General features: G+C 54.2%; 1 protein-coding gene across 1 annotated transcript; it reads left to right on the forward strand.

The window, feature by feature from the left end:
* The first annotated feature begins 1,591 nt into the window (after positions 1 to 1,591).
* PRPH2 (peripherin 2) lies at positions 1,592 to 18,012 on the forward strand. Its single transcript, XM_036315979.1, has 3 exons — positions 1,592 to 2,172; positions 14,112 to 14,358; positions 17,800 to 18,012. The coding sequence occupies exons 1-3, from the start codon at positions 1,592 to 1,594 to the stop codon at positions 18,010 to 18,012; spliced, it is 1,041 nt and encodes a 346-aa protein (XP_036171872.1).
* The last annotated feature ends 146 nt before the right edge of the window (positions 18,013 to 18,158 follow it).

Genomic DNA, 18,158 nt, shown 5'->3' on the forward strand with positions numbered 1-18,158 from the left:
TCACTGTTTGGTGACAGGTGCTCAATCTGATGGATCCAGTTTGGTATTTTATTAGTTTTAAATTGCATTTCCCGGTGTTCTCCTCAGCTTGAACATCTTTTCCAGATTGTTGGACATTTCAGGTTCCCTTATTATAACTGTTACTACTGACTGATTGATTTTTAGAGAGAGAGGAAGGGAGAGGGAGAGGGAGATAGGTAGGTATCGGGATGACGCTCTAACCAACTGAGCTGCTCAGTCAGAGCCTCAACTGCCCTTATACAAGTCGCTTGTTCCTGTCCTTGGCCTGTTTATCCAGTTGGCTGTTGATCTTTTGATTGTGGAATTATGGGAGTTTTAAAAATTTGCTTATTCATTCTTTTTTTGTTTGTTTATGTGTTGCAAATATTTTCTCATAATCTGTTGTTTTTCAACTTGAATAATGATGTCTTTTGCCCATAGAAAGTTGTTTTTTGTTTTGGTTAATCCTCACCCGAGATATTTTTTTCCATTGATTTTTATTTTTTTAATATATTTTTATTGATTTTAGAGAGGAAGGGAGAGGGAGAGAGAATAGAAACATCAATGATGAGAGAGAATCGTTGATCAGCTGCTTCCTGCACGCCCCCTGCTGGGGATTGAGCCCGAAACCTGGGCATGTGCCCTTGACGGGATTTGAACCGGGGACCTTTTAGTCCGCAGGCTGACGCTCTATCCACAAAACCGGCTAGGGCTCCATTGATTTTTAGAGAGAGTGGAAGGGAGGGAAGTGAGACGCATCAATTGGTTGCCTTCTGCACATGCCCTGACAGGGGCAGGGGATCAAACCTGCAACCCAGGTAAGTGCCCATGACTGGGAATTGAACCCGAGACCCTTCAGTGTGCAGGCCAACGCTCTAACCAGTGGCTCTCAACCTTCCTCATGCCGCGGCCCTTTAATACAGTTCCTCATGTGGTGGTGACCCCCAGCCATAAAATTATTTTCGCTGCTACTTCATAACTGTAATGTTGCTACTGCTATGAATCGTAATGTAAACATCTGATATGCTATATATGTTTTCCAATGGTCGCAACCCACAGGTTGAGAACCGCTGCAACCACTAAGGCAAACCAGCCAGGGCATGGCCATAGAAAGTTTTACATTTTGAAGGCGTTTGGCCTGGAAATGTGCTCTGTGATCCGAGCCCGACCTCAGCTGGAGCGCATCGCTCTGGCCAGCCTTGTCCTTTTGCTCCTGACTCTCCAAGCTGAGCCCAGGGTTCTGCTCCAGGCTGTCCATGGAGGCGCCTTTGGGCAGGTTTTGAAGCGGGCATGGCTTTATCTAATGGGATGAACCTGGCTAAAGAGATTAGCAAGGTGTCTTGCGGCTCCCACTTCTAATCTGCACCTTCAGGCTGTCCCTTCCTGGCTGGGAAGGAGCTGCAGAAACGGCCGGAGGACTGGCCCCTTCAAGGAGCCGGGACTGAGCTGAGCGGTCCCGGGCGAGGGGGCGTCACCATGGGCAGCCCCCAGAGCCGCGCCCTTCCCGAGGCCCTGAGTCCTCGGCCCCGGGCGCGCTAAGGTCACGAGTGCGAGCTGCGCGCGGGAGGCTGCCCGGACCGCACCCTGCACCATGGCGCTGCTGAAAGTCAGCTTTGACCAGAAGAGGCGGGTCAAGTTGGCCCAGGGGCTCTGGCTCCTGAACTGGCTCGCGGTGCTGGCCGGCACCGTGGTCTTCGGCCTGGGGCTCTTCCTGAAGGTCGAGCTCCGGAAGAGGAGTGATGTGATGGGCAACTCGGAGAGCCACCTGGTGCCCAACTCCCTGATCGGGGTGGGGGTGCTGTCCTGTGCCGTCCACGCTCTGGCCGGCAAGGTCTGCTACGACGCCCTGGACCCGGCCAAGTACGCCAAGTGGAAGCCCTGGCTGAGGCCGTACCTGGCCGCCTGCGTCCTCCTCCAGGCGGCCCTCCTGCTGGCGGCGCTCTGCTGCCTCCTCCTGCGCGGCTCCCTGGAGGGCGCGCTGGCCCTGGGGCTCAGGCAGGGCCTGCGGTTCTACCGCGACACGGACACGCCCGGCCGCTGCTACATGAAGAAGACCATCGACCTGCTGCAGATCGAGTTCAGATGCTGCGGCAACAACGGCTTCCGGGACTGGTTTGAGATTCAGTGGATCAGCAACCGCTACCTGGACTTTTCCTCCAAAGAAGTCAAAGAGTGAGTGGCCCCCGCCCCGGGTCGGCGCCGAAGGGGCCTGGAAGCCGGCGTCCTGTCCCCCCCGGGGGTGGTCGCTGTGCGGCACTTCTCGCTGTGCCCGCCAGGCTGTGCTGGGGGCACCTATGGAATTGCTGATGTCCTGACAGGTTGTCTATAAAGGCGGCAACTTCCTCTGGTCCAACCTAAGGTTTGGCTATGGTGGGAGGAGGGTGTCGGCTATAAAGGGTGTCCCAAAATTCACGCAAGAAGTAATTTCGATAGAAAACACAGGTTTATAATTAAAAATTGTAAGTTTTTTTGTTGATTCATAAAGTATACAGTATAGGGTTAGGTATGGAATAGCATATTGGGTAAATGGCCTCCGCGGCTTTGCTGGCACACACGCACTCTTTTGTTATTGCCTGAGCAGCCGCATTTTCGAAGAAGAATGGTCCGATGATGCCTCCAGCCCAAAATCCGCACCAAACAGTGACACGTTGTAGATGCATTTGTTTCTCAACAATCACTCGTGGATTTTCTGAACCCCACATGCGACAATTTTGTCGATTAACCAAGCCATCAAGATGAACATGAGCCTCATTGAAATTCAGCCACATTCATGCAAAACGGTCATGGAAAATTTCAACAAAAGAGTGTGTATGTGCCAGCAAAGCCGTGGAGGCCATTTACCCGATATGCTACTCCATACATAACCCTATACTGTATACTTTATGAATCAATAAAAAATTTACAAGTTTTAATTATAAACCTCTGTTTTCTATCGAAATGACTTCTTGCGTGAATTCTGGGACACCCTTTATAAGCTGTGGGACAGGCGTGCGGGGGCTGTGGCATTCGTAGAGCACATGTACTGAGATGCTGGCCAGCATGTCTCCTTCACTCAAAGTACCTGGATTCAGTCCCGGAAGCTCACATTTCCTGGTTGGTTCCCTTTCTCCAGCCTTTGGGTCCTGAGCACCTACCTCAAGGTGTGTCCTTGGGCGTGGAGGGAAGAGCGGGGGACGGGCAGTCAGGGAGTCGAGGCTGTGGCTTTGGCTCTGCTGTTAGCTGGCTGGTGACTGTGGGTAAGTCACTTGCCCTGGGCCCTCGCTTGCCCAACAGTTAGATAAAGACACTGGAATAATCTTGGAGGTCGCCTCCTGGCTCTGTCTAGAGCAGCGGTTCTCAACCTGTGGGTCGCGACCCCTTTGGGGGTCGAACGACCCTTTCACAGGGGTCGCCTAAGACCATCGGAAAACACATCTATAATTACATATTGTTTTTGTGATGAATCACTATGCTTTAATTATGTTCAATTTGTAACAATGAAAATACATCCTGCATATCAGATATTTACATTACGATTCATAACAGTAGCAAAATTACAGTTATGAAGTTGCAACGAAAATAATTTTATGGTTGGGGGTCACCACAGCATGAGGAACTGTATTAAAGGGCCGCGGCATGAGGAAGGTTGAGAACCACTGGTCTAGAGCCTGGCATACAGCAGGTGCTCATTAAATGTTTCCTTCTTAAATCATAGCAGTGCTACCCGGTGACGTGTGTCTGAAGTGTTGTCGGTGCAAATATAAAAGCCTGGGTGGGAAGCTGGGAAGTGCTGGTGGGAGAGAGTCTCGCCTGGAGCTGCAGTCCCCACGCGTGTGACGCCAGCACATGGCTCTGCCCGTGTAAACCCCCCCCCCCCCCCCCACCGCCGCAGGGAGAGGGCAGCCTGCTCGAGCCTCTCCCCGTGTCCTGGCTGAGCGAGAGGTCCGTTATCATCCAGGCGAGTTTCCTGTAAGGCTGGCGAGTCCAAGGGACTTGCACAGAGGGTGTGGGGCACATGGGCAGCGGGGAATGGTTGGAGCCCAGACCGCAGCACCAACAAACCCCGAAGGCTGCCCCTCGGATGGAAGGGAAGGCAGACGGAAGGTCACTGCTGGGATGCTGTTTTCTCTGCGGCTGGGGATTACTGCTACAAATCCTAGTCAAGGAGACTTGCAAACTGCTCTGCCCTCCCTCAGTGACAGGTCTGCAGGGACAGCACGGGAGGCGTGGTCTAGGGAAGGTGCCCTGGGAGGGCATGGAGCCAGAGGGACAAGCAAAATTCCTGGGATGGGGTAGGGGGAGAATGTTGTAGAACCAGCCCTTGTGAGCTTTGCAACCCTGCCTTTTCCTGTCATTTCCCTTGATTGCCTTCTGCACAGGGTCAGTCCTTGGAGACTGTAAAACCTCTCTGTAATCCCCAAATCCCCTTCTGTCCCAAAGCGGAGAAATTCTCCAGGCTGTTCCACTCTCGTGGTCAGCATGGCCACGTTTCCAGGCACACATTAAGCTCAGTGCTCCACACCAACTTGTTCAGATTGTTAAAAGGTGTTGCTGTTACGCAAAAAAACAGGTGAGAAACAAAAACAGGAAAAGAAATTCAGGTCAGGTTCTCAGTCACAACTAAGCATCACTCGCTTTAGTTTTTCACGTTTCACTCTGGTCTCGTTAACATCCACATAACAACTCAGCGTAACCAGGCGTAATGCAACCGAGCGCCCATTTTGCAATTTGATAGTGTAACTTTCGCATAATGTTCCAAATGGCCATTTCCTCCCAGCATCACTGCGATATAATTAACAAATAACATGATGGAAGGTTACGTGCACATTGTGCTGATGTGATACATTCACATGTTGTAAAGTGATTACCACCATGGCCTCAGCCGGCTCCTTCGTTATGTGACATAATTAGAATCTCCCGGCTGTAGTGAGGACATTTAAGATCTACTCTCTTGAGCAACTTTTTTTTGCAATTTTCAAGCATGTGACACAGTATTGTTAACTGTAGTCACTATGATGTGCATTAGATCCCCAGAACTTGTTCGTCTTATAAATTGGACTAGAGGCCCAGTGCACAAAATTTGTGCAGGGGAGGTAAGGGGGGCCCACAGCCCAGCCTGCACCCTCTCCAATCCGGGACCCCTGTGGGATCAGGCCTAAATCAGCAGTCAGACATCCCTCTTGCATTCTAACCACTCGCCTGCCTGCCTGCCTGCCTGCCTGATTGCCCCTAACCCCTCTGCCTGCCTGCCTGATTGCCCCTAATTGCTCCCCTGATGGCCTGATCGCCCCTAACTGCTCCACTGTCTACCTGATCGCCCCAACCGCCTCTGCCTTGGCCTCTGCCACTGTGGCTTTGTCTGGAAGGACGTCCAGAATGACGTCCAGAAGGTCGTTTGGCTGTCCAGTCTAATTAGCATATTATGCTTTTATTAGTATAAATGTTTGTGCACTTTGACCAATAGCGTCCCTGTCCCCAAAGCCCCTGGCAACCATCAATCTAGTGTCTGTTCTATGCATTTGGGTTTTCCGATTCCACATATATGTGATATGAAACAGTATTTGTCTAAAACGATTATGATCACCAATTGTGTAATATTCCACTGGACAAATGGACACACTTAAGTGGTCATTTAGGATGTCTTTCCCCTGCCTTTCCCTCTCTCTCTCTCCCCCCCCGCCCCACTTCCCTTCGGCTACATTTCTAGAACTGGAACTGCAGAACTGAAATCCTTTCTCCTTTCCACCCCGCCCCCCACAGTGACGTCACACCCGTGTTGCCAAGGGAACAGCCTGATAGGTTCCCTTGACAGAGAGGCGACATCATCATTTCCCACAAACTTAAATTAATGATCAGTGGGTGAAACCGTGAGGAGGTAAGCTCCTTGGGGCTGTGACCAGAAAGCTTGGTGGGGCTGGATTTGCCTGAGGGCCAGCACTAGCCGCCCCGTGCCTGTTGGTGGAAAGAACAAAGGCATGAACGAGAGAACTTGAGTGGCACCTCTCCTCCCCCCAACCACACACACTAACATTTCTTTCTGTTCGAATTTTGACTGCTCACTTAGAAAGATTACTAAGTTTACCTGACAAAGCTGGATCCCCAACACAGAAAGTGCGTTTATGTGTTTGAGATGACAAAGCACGGAGATGTGGTGAGCATTCGCCTTTTCCTTCTTTCTTTCTTTTTTTTTTTTTAAATATATTTTATTGATTTTTTACAGAGAGGAAGGGAGAAGGAGAGGGATAGAGAGTTGGAAACATCGATGAGAGAGAAACATCGATCAGCTGCCTCCTGCACACCCTCTACTGGGGATGTGCCCACAACCAAGGTACATGCCCTTGACCGGAATCGAACCTGGGGCCCTTCAGTCCGCAGGCCGACGCTCTATCCACTGAGCCCCACCGGTCAGGGCAGCACTCGCCTTTTCCTGGCTTTTCTCAGCAGCATCCTCGGGGCTGGACTTCTGAGGCCACAGAGGCGAAGAGAAGCCAGGTCTCTGGAGGGGCATTTGTGGTTCTCGGCCAGTGCCTTTATGTTTTGCGTTTTCACCTTTCCTTACAGAAAACTCAGCAGCCACAAAAGCAGAGAGATTTAACGAACTCCCGTGTGCACATCACCCAGCTGCAACAAACATTTTGCCTTTCTGGTTTCATTAACGCAAATCCTGGCCATGGTTTCCCTTTACTTGTAAATACGTTAGGAGGCATTTCATAAGGAGGGTGGTGGTGTGTTTTTCTTTTTGTTTAACGTAAGTACAATTAATCATCTCAACAAAATTAGCATTAATATTATCTAATACCCAGACTGTTCAATATTCTGATCGTCTCAAAATGTCTTTTCCGGCTGGTTTGTTCAGATCAGGATCCCAGCCGAGCCCACACTCTGCACTTGGTTGCTTCTCTGAGTCTCTCTCCTCTATATCAGTTATCTTTTTCTGAAAAACAAACAAACAAACAAAAAACATTTGTATTGATTTCAGAGAGACAGGAAGGGACAAACATCCATGTGAGAGAGAAAATGGGCTGGTTGCCTCCCGCAGGCACCCCAACCTGGGATTGAACCCACAACCTGGGCATGTGCCCCGGCCGGGAATTGAACCAGTGACCTTTTGGTGCACCGGGCGACGCTCAGCCGAACGAGCCACTCGGGCCAGGGCGGCGGTTACCTTTTTATGCCACGAGGGTCTTGGAGAAAGGGCCGCTCGTCCTGCAGAATTCCCCTCGCTCTCGAGTTAGGCAACGGCAGCCACGCTGTCTTCCTGTCCTGCCCGCTCTCCCGTGAGCCAGCTCAGGGCTGAGGGCCATCGGACTGAGGTTTGGTTTCGGCAAGAGGTTCAGAGGGTGCTGCGCTGGGCACCTGACCGCATCGCACCAGGAGGGCGGGGGGTCCCCCGCCTGCGTAGAGCAATTCCTTCGCCATTTCCTGTTTTCAGGATGAGCAGAGCTTCGGTGTCTTGGGGTGAGGCAGACGGGAAGGAGCTCAGAGGTGCGGCACCAGGAACGCTTAGCCGGGAGGCCTGGCCTGGGCTCCAGAACAAGGGGAGAAGTTGGCACCAAACTCTCACTTTACTGTCCTGCAAGGGGAGCCGCTGGCTATAGGCATCCGTTCCTCTTCCTGAACAATTTATAAACATCTCAAGCAGTTCTACACGTTGGCTAGAAGCTCCCTGAGGACAGGCTGTGTCCCCCCCTCCGACGGGGGCTCCCTGAGGACAGGCTGTGTCCCCCCCTCCGACGGGGGCTCCCTGAGGACAGGGCTGTGTCCCCCTCAGACTGGGGCTCCCTGAGAACAGGGCTGTGTCCCCTCAGACTGGGGCTCCCTGAGGACAGGGCTGTGTCCCCTCAGACCGGGGCTCCCTGAGGACAGGTCTGTGTCCCCTCAGACCGGGGCTCCCTGAGGACAGGGCCGTGTCCCCTCAGACTGGGCTCCCTGAGGACAGGGCTGTGTCCCCTCAGACTGGGGCTCCCTGAGAACAGGGCTGTGTCCCCTCAGACTGGGGCTCCCTGAGGACAGGGCTGTGTCCCCTCAGACCGGGGCTCCCTGAGGACAGGGCCGTGTCCCCTCAGACCGGGGCTCCCTGAGGACAGGGCCGTGTCCCCCTCAGACTGGGGCTCCCTGAGGACAGGGCCGTGTCCCCTCAGACTGGGCTCCCTGAGGACAGGGCTGTGTCCCCCTCACACTGGGGCTCCCTGAGGACAGGGCCGTGTCCCCCTCAGACTGGGGCTCCCTGAGGACAGGGCCGTGTCCCCCTCAGACTGGGCTCCCTGAGGACAGGGCCGTGTCCCCCTCAGACTGGGGCTCCCTGAGGACAGGGCTGTGTCCCCTCAGACTGGGCTCCCTGAGGACAGGCTGTGTCCCCCTCAGACTGGGGCTCCCTGAGGACAGGGCCGTGTCCCCTCAGACTGGGGCTCCCTGAGGACAGGGCCGTGTCCCCTCAGACTGGGGCTCCCTGAGGACAGGGCTGTGTCCCCTCAGACCGGGGCTCCCTGAGGACAGGGCCGTGTCCCCCTCAGACTGGGCTCCCTGAGGACAGGGCCGTGTCCCCCTCAGACTGGGGCTCCCTGAGGACAGGGCTGTGTCCCCTCAGACTGGGGCTCCCTGAGGACAGGGCCGTGTCCCCCTCAGACTGGGCTCCCTGAGGACAGGCTGTGTCCCCCTCAGACTGGGGCTCCCTGAGGACAGGGCCGTGTCCCCTCAGACTGGGGCTCCCTGAGGACAGGGCCGTGTCCCCTCAGACTGGGGCGCCCTGAGGACAGGGCTGTGTCCCCTCAGACCGGGGCTCCCTGAGGACAGGGCCGTGTCCCCTCAGACCGGGGCTCCCTGAGGACAGGGCTGTGTCCCCTCAGACTGGGGCTCCCTGAGGACAGGGCTGTGTCCCCTCAGACCGGGGCTCCCTGAGGGCAGGCTGTGTCCCCCTCAGACTGGGGCTCCCTGAGGACAGGGCTGTGTCCCCTCAGACTGGGCTCCCTGAGGACAGGCTGTGTCCCCCTCAGACTGGGGCTCCCTGAGGACAGGCTGTGTCTCCCCTTCTTATGACCCCCCTCACCACCTGCAGGACGTTATACTCTGCGGCGACCCAGAAAGGAAATGCGAACCCTGCACTGGCTGTACACCAGGTGCTCTGTGTGTGCACCCCGCCCCGTCTCCGCCACAGGCCCGTCAGGAACTATATCGCCATTTCTCAGATGAGGAAATGAGGCTCACAGAGGCCGTTGCCAAGGCTCGATGGGGGTCAGGCGGGGACTGACTCTTAGCAGCTACACTCCTGCCTCCCTCCTCCCCTGGGGTGCTCGTTTCCGTTCGGCTTTCCTCACTGACTTATGGACTCACTGACTGAATTATGTGGGTTTCCCCAGGGAAACTGACGCGATGATTTTCCCGTCAGAGGTGGCTGGGCCATGGGGCAGTGGGCTAGCACAGCGGTCGGCAACCGGTGGTCTGCGGACCCTGGTGGTCCGTGAGGCCCAAAGATTGGCGACCGCTGGGCTAGAACACAGGCTCATCAATTAAACCTCAGGAGCCTGGAGCCCTGAGCAGAGCGCGGTTCGCAGCCGGGGCCCGGATATAAACAGCCCCCCCGCCCCCCCAGGAGCCTCTGCCGGCTTCGTCTTAAGAGGGTGAGTGGGGCCGTCACCTGTGGTTGGACCAGGGCCAGCGCCGAGCAGACAGACGTGCTTCTGGGGAGGGAGGGTTCCAGAGCTGTGGCCCCAAGGGGTCCCCGGCTGGGGGGACACACAGCCCTATCCTCAGGGAGCCCCAGTCTGAGGGGGACACGGCCCTGTCCTCAGGGAGCCCCAGTCTCAGGGGGGGGGGGGGACACGGCCCTGCCCTGTAGGGACCAGCAAGGTGGCTTCTCCACTGGGGTCAGTGAGGTGAGGGAAGGCGCCGCCCAGAAGGCCAGCTGCAGGCTGCAGGCGGCTCCGCTGGGTGAGGCCGGCCCTGCCTTGGCCCTTCTCCTGCTGCAGAACCACCTGGTGGCGGGCCAGGTCCCAGGGAGCGGGCCCTGCGTGGGGGGAGCCCCCTTCTCCCCGGCTGCACCCCGTGCAGGTCTCAGCTAACCCACAGCCGCTGAGAGGGCAGGGTCCCCCACCCCCAGCTCCGGAGAGAGGAGCCAGTGCTGCTCACAGAGGCAGGCCGGGGCTGACGCGGCTCTCCGGGAGGCGCTGGGACGGCCCAGGGGGACGCTGTGCTGGTGGACGGGGTGCCAGGGCCCCCCGGCAGGGAGGGCGGCAGCAGCGGAGCTGAGCTCCTCCCGGGGAGGAGGCGAGGAGGAGGCCGGGCTGGTCTTGGGGTGGGAGACACTGTCTGCTCCGCCTGCTGGGCTGCTCACCCGCGGTCAGTGGGGTTGGAGCGAGAACTTCTCCAGCAGCCGCTGCTTCGGCCACAGGTGCCTCCTGCTCACAGCAGCGCTCACAGCCTCGCACAGTGGGCAGGGCCCATGCACCCTCTCGTCTGTCCCCGGCAGTGTGTCCCCTTGTCACAGAGGCTCCCTGGGAGCGAGGAGCCTGGCTCACGGCTCTTCGAAGCCTTTCACGTGGATCCCTTCGTGTGACCCTTGTGTCAACCCCACTTCACAGATGAGGGGGCTGAGGCCCAGGGAGGTGAGGGGTTCCCCGGGGGACGGACGGGGCAGAAACCCAGGCGTCCTGCTCTTCTCCGCGGGACCACCTGTGCACCCAGGGCCGCCCCCTCCTCGGGCAGTGGGTCCTGTCCATGCAGGAAAGGTCGGTGTAGAAATATGATCGCCGTTACCCAGGCATGGATTGTTCTGGAGCCAAGGAGGCCACCTTGTACAGAGTTTTCTTTCTTTCTTTTTTTAAAATATACTTTATTGATTTTTACAGAGAGGAAGGGAGAAGGATAGAGAGCTAGAAACACCGATGAGAGAGAAACATCGACCAGCTGCTTCCCGCACACCCCCCACTGGGGATGTGCCCGCAACCAAGGTACACGCCCTCGACCGGAATCGAACCTGGGACCCTTCAGTCCGCAGGCCGATGCTCTATCCACTGAGCCAAACCAGCTAGGGCTGTACAGAGCTTTCTTAGTCTTACTCAGACGGACAGCAAAGGACAGTTCACTGAAAAGGAATTACAAATGGATCTTTCCAAATACATATATATATATTATGGCTTTCAGAGAGGAAGGGAGAGGGAGAGAGAGGGGAACGTCAATGATGAGAATCACTGATCGGCTGCCTCCTGCACACCCCCTACTGGGGACTGAGCCCACAACCCAGCATGTGCTCTGACCGGGAATTGAACCGTGACCTCCTGGCTCATAGGTCAACGCTCACTCACACCAGCTGGGCTGGATCTGTTTTTCAGTCTCAAGTTTTATTAAGTGAAAATATGAACGCTTCAGGACTTCGTGTGTCATCCTCGCGCAGGCGCCCCGCGAATCTCCGTACGTTCCCGTTTAGTGTATGTGCTGCAGAGGGAGCACCACAGATGGCCCTTCAACATGTGAGACACCAAACTCCGCTCATGAGAGAAGTGGAAATTAAAACAACCACGAGATACTATTTTTTTAGTCCTCACCCAAGGATATGTTCTCTCTCTCTCTCTTTTTTTTTTTTTTGAGAGAAACATCGATGTGAGAGAGAAACATGGGTCAGTTGCCTCCCGTACTCGCCCTGACCAGGAATTGAACCCACAATCTTTTGGTGTACGGACGACACTCCAACCAACCAAGCCACGGAGACGGGACCCAAGACACTCACTCTTTCCATGGGTCAGCTTTCACTATCCTCTATCAGACCCGTGTGGGCTTGGCTGTGGGGAGGGGCTCTCGCAGGTGTGGCTGGTGGGTGTGCCTGCCCAGCCCCGAGGAGAGAGGCAGAAGGCATCTGGTGTGGTCACAGACGGACCCGCCTCTGGCGCAGGAATGCGTCTTCTAGGAACTTACCCTCTGGATAAATTTACACATGCAGGATGACATGTGCATGTTTGTATTAGCAGGAGACTGGGAAACCCCAAGCGCCCCCCACGGGAACTGCACAGTACCCCCGGAACCATCTGCACAGGGGGGACACCATACAGCTCACCCAACACCTGAGCACACTCTCCACTGGCAGATATAAATCATCTTCAAGACATCGTTCAGGGTAAAAAGACAGTAGGATAGTTGTAGCCGGTTTGGCTCAGTGGATAGAACATCGGCCTGTGGAGTGAAGGGTCCTGGGTTCGATTCCAGCCAAAGGCACATACCTCGGTTGCAGACTGGGTCCCTGGCCACTGGTCAGGGTGTATGTGGAAGGCAACTCATCGCTGTGTCTCTCTCACATCGATGTTTTTCCCTCCCTCCCTCCCTCCCTCCCTCCCTCCCTCCCTCCCTCCCTCCCTCCCTCCTTTCACTCTTTAGGAAAAAAAAACAAACCAGTAGTATATAATGCTGCCACTTAGGTTAAAAAAAAAAAAAGCAAACCAGGAAGAGTAACATTTATGGAACCCGTGTTTGCTTGTCCCTGCATGAAGCCTCCCCAAAGGGTCAGACACGTTGGCCAAGGGGGGACTGGAGGGACGAGAATGAGGGGGAGTTTTATTGCACGAAGGAGATTTTACTTTGAAGCTAAATATGAAAATCTACTTATGTTGTCTTTATTTTTAATATATATATATTTTTAGTTATTGACTTTAGAGAGGGAGAGGAAGGGGAGAAACACTGATTTGTTGTTCCACTTATTTATGCATTCACTGGCCGATTCTTGTAAGTGCCCTGGCTGGGGATCGGACACAACCTTGGCGTCCTGGGATGATGCCCTAACAAACTGAGCTCCCCGGCCAGGGCGAAGGTCCTTTTTTAGAGTGCAATGATCATTTCAGTGGATATTGTTGAACACGATTTTTATTTTAAACAATTACAGGCTTTCTATTCTTGTGTTGTAAAAGTCTGCTATTATATGAAATGCACTGTTCATGTGCAACTTTAACAATTTTTTTAAAACTCAAGATAACATGCATACAGTCAGGTGTGCAAATCTCAATGGCGTTTGACACATACAGACCTGGTCAGGTAGGGCATAGCCAGCCCGCCTGATGGGGAGGGGAGACCCGTCACTATGGAGACGTCTCCTCCTCTTGAATCTGAACCCACACGAACGTATGGTGTGCTCCAACCCAATACATACACAAATATAGAAATGTGGAGTTAAGTGGGTGCATCCGTCAGGTGAGTAAGGAGTACCCACCCAGCTGGCAGAGTTCATGTGGACGGTGAGCAAACGGTGAGCAAAGCGAGGGGCAAGCCTCATCCCCTGCACAGGCCCTGACACATCTGTTGGGAAGAACTGATCTGGCCAGAGGGGGTCTTGGTCCCAAAGGGGGAGATGAAGTTGGAGAGAGGCCGGGGGCTGAAGTCTGATGGTCACGAATACAAGGCAGAGCCCCGCCCTCCTGTTGCTCTGACCAGCCTGCCATGGTTCTAAGAGATCATCGCCTGCCAGGGACGATGGATGACCTCTACCCTCCCCAATCTCAACCCCCTTGAGCAGGGGCGGGGAGCGTCCAGCTGTGGGCCAAGGCCCGGGAAATCGTTTGGTCTGGCCCTGCCCAGGCATTAGGGGTGAGTTAATTCAATGTTTGACCAAATATAACAGGCTAATTTTTAAAAATAACTTTCTTTTTTAAAAAAGTATGTTTTTATTGATTTCAGAGAAGGAGAGGGAGAGAAAGATGAAAACATCAATGATGAGAGAGAATCATTGATCGGCTGCTTCCTGCACATCCCACACTGGGAACTGAGCCACATGCCTTGATCAGAATCAAACTCGGGACCTCTCAGTCCCCAGTCCGACATTCTATCCACGGAGTCAAACCGGCTAGGCTAATTTTTAAGTTGATAATTTTGTATGGCCCGCAAATGATGTTATAAATACCCAAATGGCCCTTGGCCAAAAAAAAGGTTCCCCACCCCTGCTCCAGAACATAAGTTCCAGCAAGGCAGGGGCAGCGGCTCCCGGGGGTCACTGCTCCATCTTCAGTGCCTAGAACACTGGCCGGCACATAGTCTGCACAGCAAATATGACCGAGAGTGCACATGCATGAATGAATGGGACTGTGGCGGGGCCGGGAGGGACTGGCACCGGGTAAAAAGTCCGCGAAGCCCTCTCAAGGTGTTTATTTTTCCTCCAGCCGCATCAAGAGCAACGTGGATGGGAGGTACCTGGTGGACGGTGTCCCCTTTAGCTGCTGCAACCCCAACTCGCCACGGCCCTGCATCCAGTACCAGCTCACCAACAACTCGGCGCACTACAGCTACGACCACCAGACGGAGGAGCTCAACCTGTGGGTGCGAGGCTGCAGGGCCGCCCTGCTGAGCTACTACAGCAGCCTCATGAACTCCATGGGCGCCGTCACGCTCCTCGTCTGGCTCTTTGACGTAGGCTCCTGGCTCGGGGAGGGGGGCAGGGGAAACGGGAGCCATCTGCCCATTTGGATTTACTGTATTTTCATTTTTTTAATCCTCACCTGAGGATATTTTTCCCATTGATTTTCAGGCAGAGTGGGGACGGGGGGAGAGAAACATCAACGTGAGAGAGACACATTGATTGGCTGCCTCCCGCACCTGCCCTGACCAGGGTCAGGAATTGAACCCGCAACCGAAGTACGTGCTCTTGACCAGGAATTGAACCCACAACCCTTCGGTCCATGGGCTGATGCTCTGAGCAACCAGCCAGGGCCTATTGGATTTAAAGGGAAGAAACTGGGCCTGGAGCACATGCTTCCCTCCCTCCCCGGGCCCCCTCCCCCCCGCCTCCCCTTGGAACCAGCCCTCTGCCTGGCTGTGGGTCAGGAAGGCCAAGGCTTGAACCCCAAGACCTCCACTTTCCATTTGTTTGTTTCTGTCCTGTTGCTTAAAAAATAATTTATTGAGGTGAAATTCATAGGACATAAAAGCAACCATTTTAAGTGAATACAGGGGCATTTAGAACATTCACAATGTTACGCCGCCACCACCTCTACCTAGTCCCCAAACGCGTCCATCACCCCCAAAGAAAACTGCATACCCGTTAAGCAGTCATTCTCATCCCCCAGCCCACGCCCCAGGCAGCCCCCAATCCGTGGTCTGTCCTTGTGGATTTACCTATTCTGGGCACTTCATATAGATGGAACCATGTAGTAGGCGGCCTTTGGTTTGGCTGCTTCCACTTTGCACGTGTTAGAGGTCCAGCCTGTGCCTCCACTTTTTGGTCTGAGGTCTTGGAAAGTACCTCACCTCTCTGTTATATGGAGCTGACAGCACTTAGCTCGGGGACCACTGACCAGGTATGGGTGAACGTTCAGCAAATGCGAGCTCTTTGGATTCATGCTTCTTTTGAGATGTCGATCACTGTTTACCTGATATTCTAATGATCTGTGGCTTCATCTTATCTCGGCTGTAAGGCTGAATTCCTCTCTGTAGCCACAGGCCTTGGCATGTAGTAAGCCCTCAGTGAATTCCTTTATTGAAGAGATTTCACAAACCTACCATGGGCGCTGTCCTGGGTGCTGAATGGGGTGTGCATTAACCCTTTGCGCTCCAATTTTATTTTTGGAATTCAAACAGTCTGGTCCGAATTGGAAGTCCTTCCTCTCTTGGTTGCAGTAGTTCCCTGGCGGAAATTGCTAATTAGCTCGATCACCAACTCAGCTTGACGTTGGACCTGCTACTAGCGCCTGGTCTGTCGAGTCAGCCTCGATGTTGGAGCGCAAAAGGTTAATGAGTGGCAGACCACGGTGGCACAGAGGGTGACTTGGGCTCCTGCTTTGAGCCGACAGCAGAAAATCCAGACTCCAAATTCCAAGTGTACAAAATCAGAAACATTGGGTGGGGAACTTTGTGTCAGAGAAGATTCACCGAATGGTTTAGTCTCTGTCTGTCTGTGGGAATTATCATGCAGCGGTGCCCTTGGCTGACACCCCACTAGCCAGTTACCGAGAGGGGCTGTGCTCCCTGAGGTGGGTGGGGAGGGGGGGCTTCCTGTAACGTTGAGGCAGAGTCCTCGGAACAGTGGGTAGAATTAGGGGAGAAGCTTACTGCTGGAAGGCTGGGCTCACTGGCTGCCTCTCAGTGCAGCACCTTTTCAGGAACCAGCTCCCTGTGGACAGGGGCTCGAATGCCCCTGACGTTTACTGGAGGTCTTCAGTGGGCAGAGCTTTGTGATGGGCACAGGGTGGCTGGGTTAAGATAGGATGCTGCCCTGAGCCTTGCCCTCCCGGACTTCACAACCCAGTTAGCAGATGACATCTGAGCCGTGAACCTAAGGGAACCATTGCCAAGTGCAAAACTCAGTGCAGCGTGGGCCGCCTTCAGGAAAGCAGGAGGGGTCACAGTGGGTTACAGGCAGGAAGAGGACTTCCAGGAAGAGGTGTGTCCCCACTGCTAAAACTATTAAACTTTCAGTGGACCGTAACGATAACTTAAACTCTATTAGCTACTGTTATCATCTACCTTAATTATAAAATGCTCCCAGAGTAGCCATTTTCAATCTTTTTCATTTCATGGCACACATAAACTAATTATTAAAATTCTGTGGCACACCACCCCCCCCAAATTTTTCTGATCGGACAAAAAAAAAGTGTAATTTTGATTCACTCACACCAGACGATGGTTGTGTAGATGTTGTCATTTTTTTATTTGATAATCTAAGGGGAAAGAGGTCAGTGCCCCTGATCGAATAGTCAGATGTCACAGCATGTTTTATACATTCATGCAACATGTGGGTTGAATATTGCTGCCCCATAGCATTCATTCAGCAGATGTTTACCGAGGCCCTCCACCAGCCAGTGCGGTTCCAGGGCAATTCACTGGGTGACGAGATGGAACAGGGTCACCCCTGCCTCGGGGGGCAGACGCTCTCCATTAGCGAGCCTAGTCCCCTCACAGAGTTTGCTGTACCCTAAAAGGAGAAGTATGTGAGAGCAAACCAGGATTGTGTAGAAACGGGTGGCTAACACAATGCAACAGACAGCTGAAAACAACACTCACCACACTAATAACCGATTACAGCCGACACCTCTGTTCACCCTCTCTGTGCACCAGGTGCCACGGCCTACACATACTGAAGTGTCCCAGCACACACATGGGGCAGGCGATACTGATCTGAAAACCTGCAAACCAGATGAGTAAACGGGTTTCCTCATCACATGGCTAAGTGCCAGAGCTGGGCTCGGACCCTAGACGTTTTGGCACCAGTGTCTGCCCCAGTGACGACTAGTGAGCAAATCCAAACAAACCACCCACTCACCCCCACACTACTGAAGATAACAGAAGTAGAGAAAAACACATAGCATATTGTTTGCAGAAAAGGAAAATTTAAAATTCCTTCCAGCAAATAGCTACTGAATACCCAATGTGTGCCAAACAATGTGCTAGGAACTGGGGCGGGGTGGGGGGTGGGGGCACAGGGAGAAGGAGCCCAGGCCTAATGCCCCCAGGACAGGAGAGACCTGAGAGGATGGGGGAGGGGGAGGAGGAGGAGGAGGAGGAGGAGGAGGAGGAGGAGGAGGGACAGGCACCACGGAGGGCGGAAGCTGAATTAACAGGTGAGTGTGGAGAGGAACAACATTCGAGGCAGAGAAAGTAGCAAATGGTACAGACTGGGGAAGAGAAAGGCTGGGGTGCGGAGGACCCCAAAGAAGCTCAGGGTGGCTGGAAAGGGAGAGAGGAGAGGTGATGAGGTTGGATAGGGGCCAGTATCTTGGGTGCCCCAGCAAGACTCATCAGAGCCCGCCTCATTGAAGGGCCCCGGTCATGAACAGGGCTCCCCTGGTTTCCTGACAGCCCCAATCCCCCGCTACTCCTCCCAGACCTCCACTGAGTCTCCTCTCCCCCAACCAGGTGACCGCCACGACTGGGCTGCGCTACCTGCACACGGCACTGGAAAGTGTGTCCAATCCCGAAGACCCCGAGTGCGAGAGCGAGGGCTGGCTGCTGGAAAAGAGCGTGCCGGAGACCTGGAAGGCCTTTCTGGAGAGCTTGAAAAAGCTGGGCAAGAGCAACCAGGTGGAAGCTGAGGGCGCAGATGCAGGCCAGGCCCCCGAGGCTGGCTGATGGCCCCAGGTCCCCTCCCTCCAGAACACTGACAAGTAATGGACTCCAAGAAATGCGGACACACACCCTTGTTCAATCTGAAGCTCCCAAGGAGGACGGCCACCTCACAGACTCTCCCTGATGGTGGGATGGAAAGTTTAGGGTCC

The sequence above is a fragment of the Myotis myotis genome, unplaced genomic scaffold (genome assembly GCF_014108235.1).
Source record: "Myotis myotis isolate mMyoMyo1 unplaced genomic scaffold, mMyoMyo1.p scaffold_m19_p_7, whole genome shotgun sequence".
Classification (NCBI taxonomy): Eukaryota; Metazoa; Chordata; class Mammalia; order Chiroptera; family Vespertilionidae; genus Myotis; species Myotis myotis.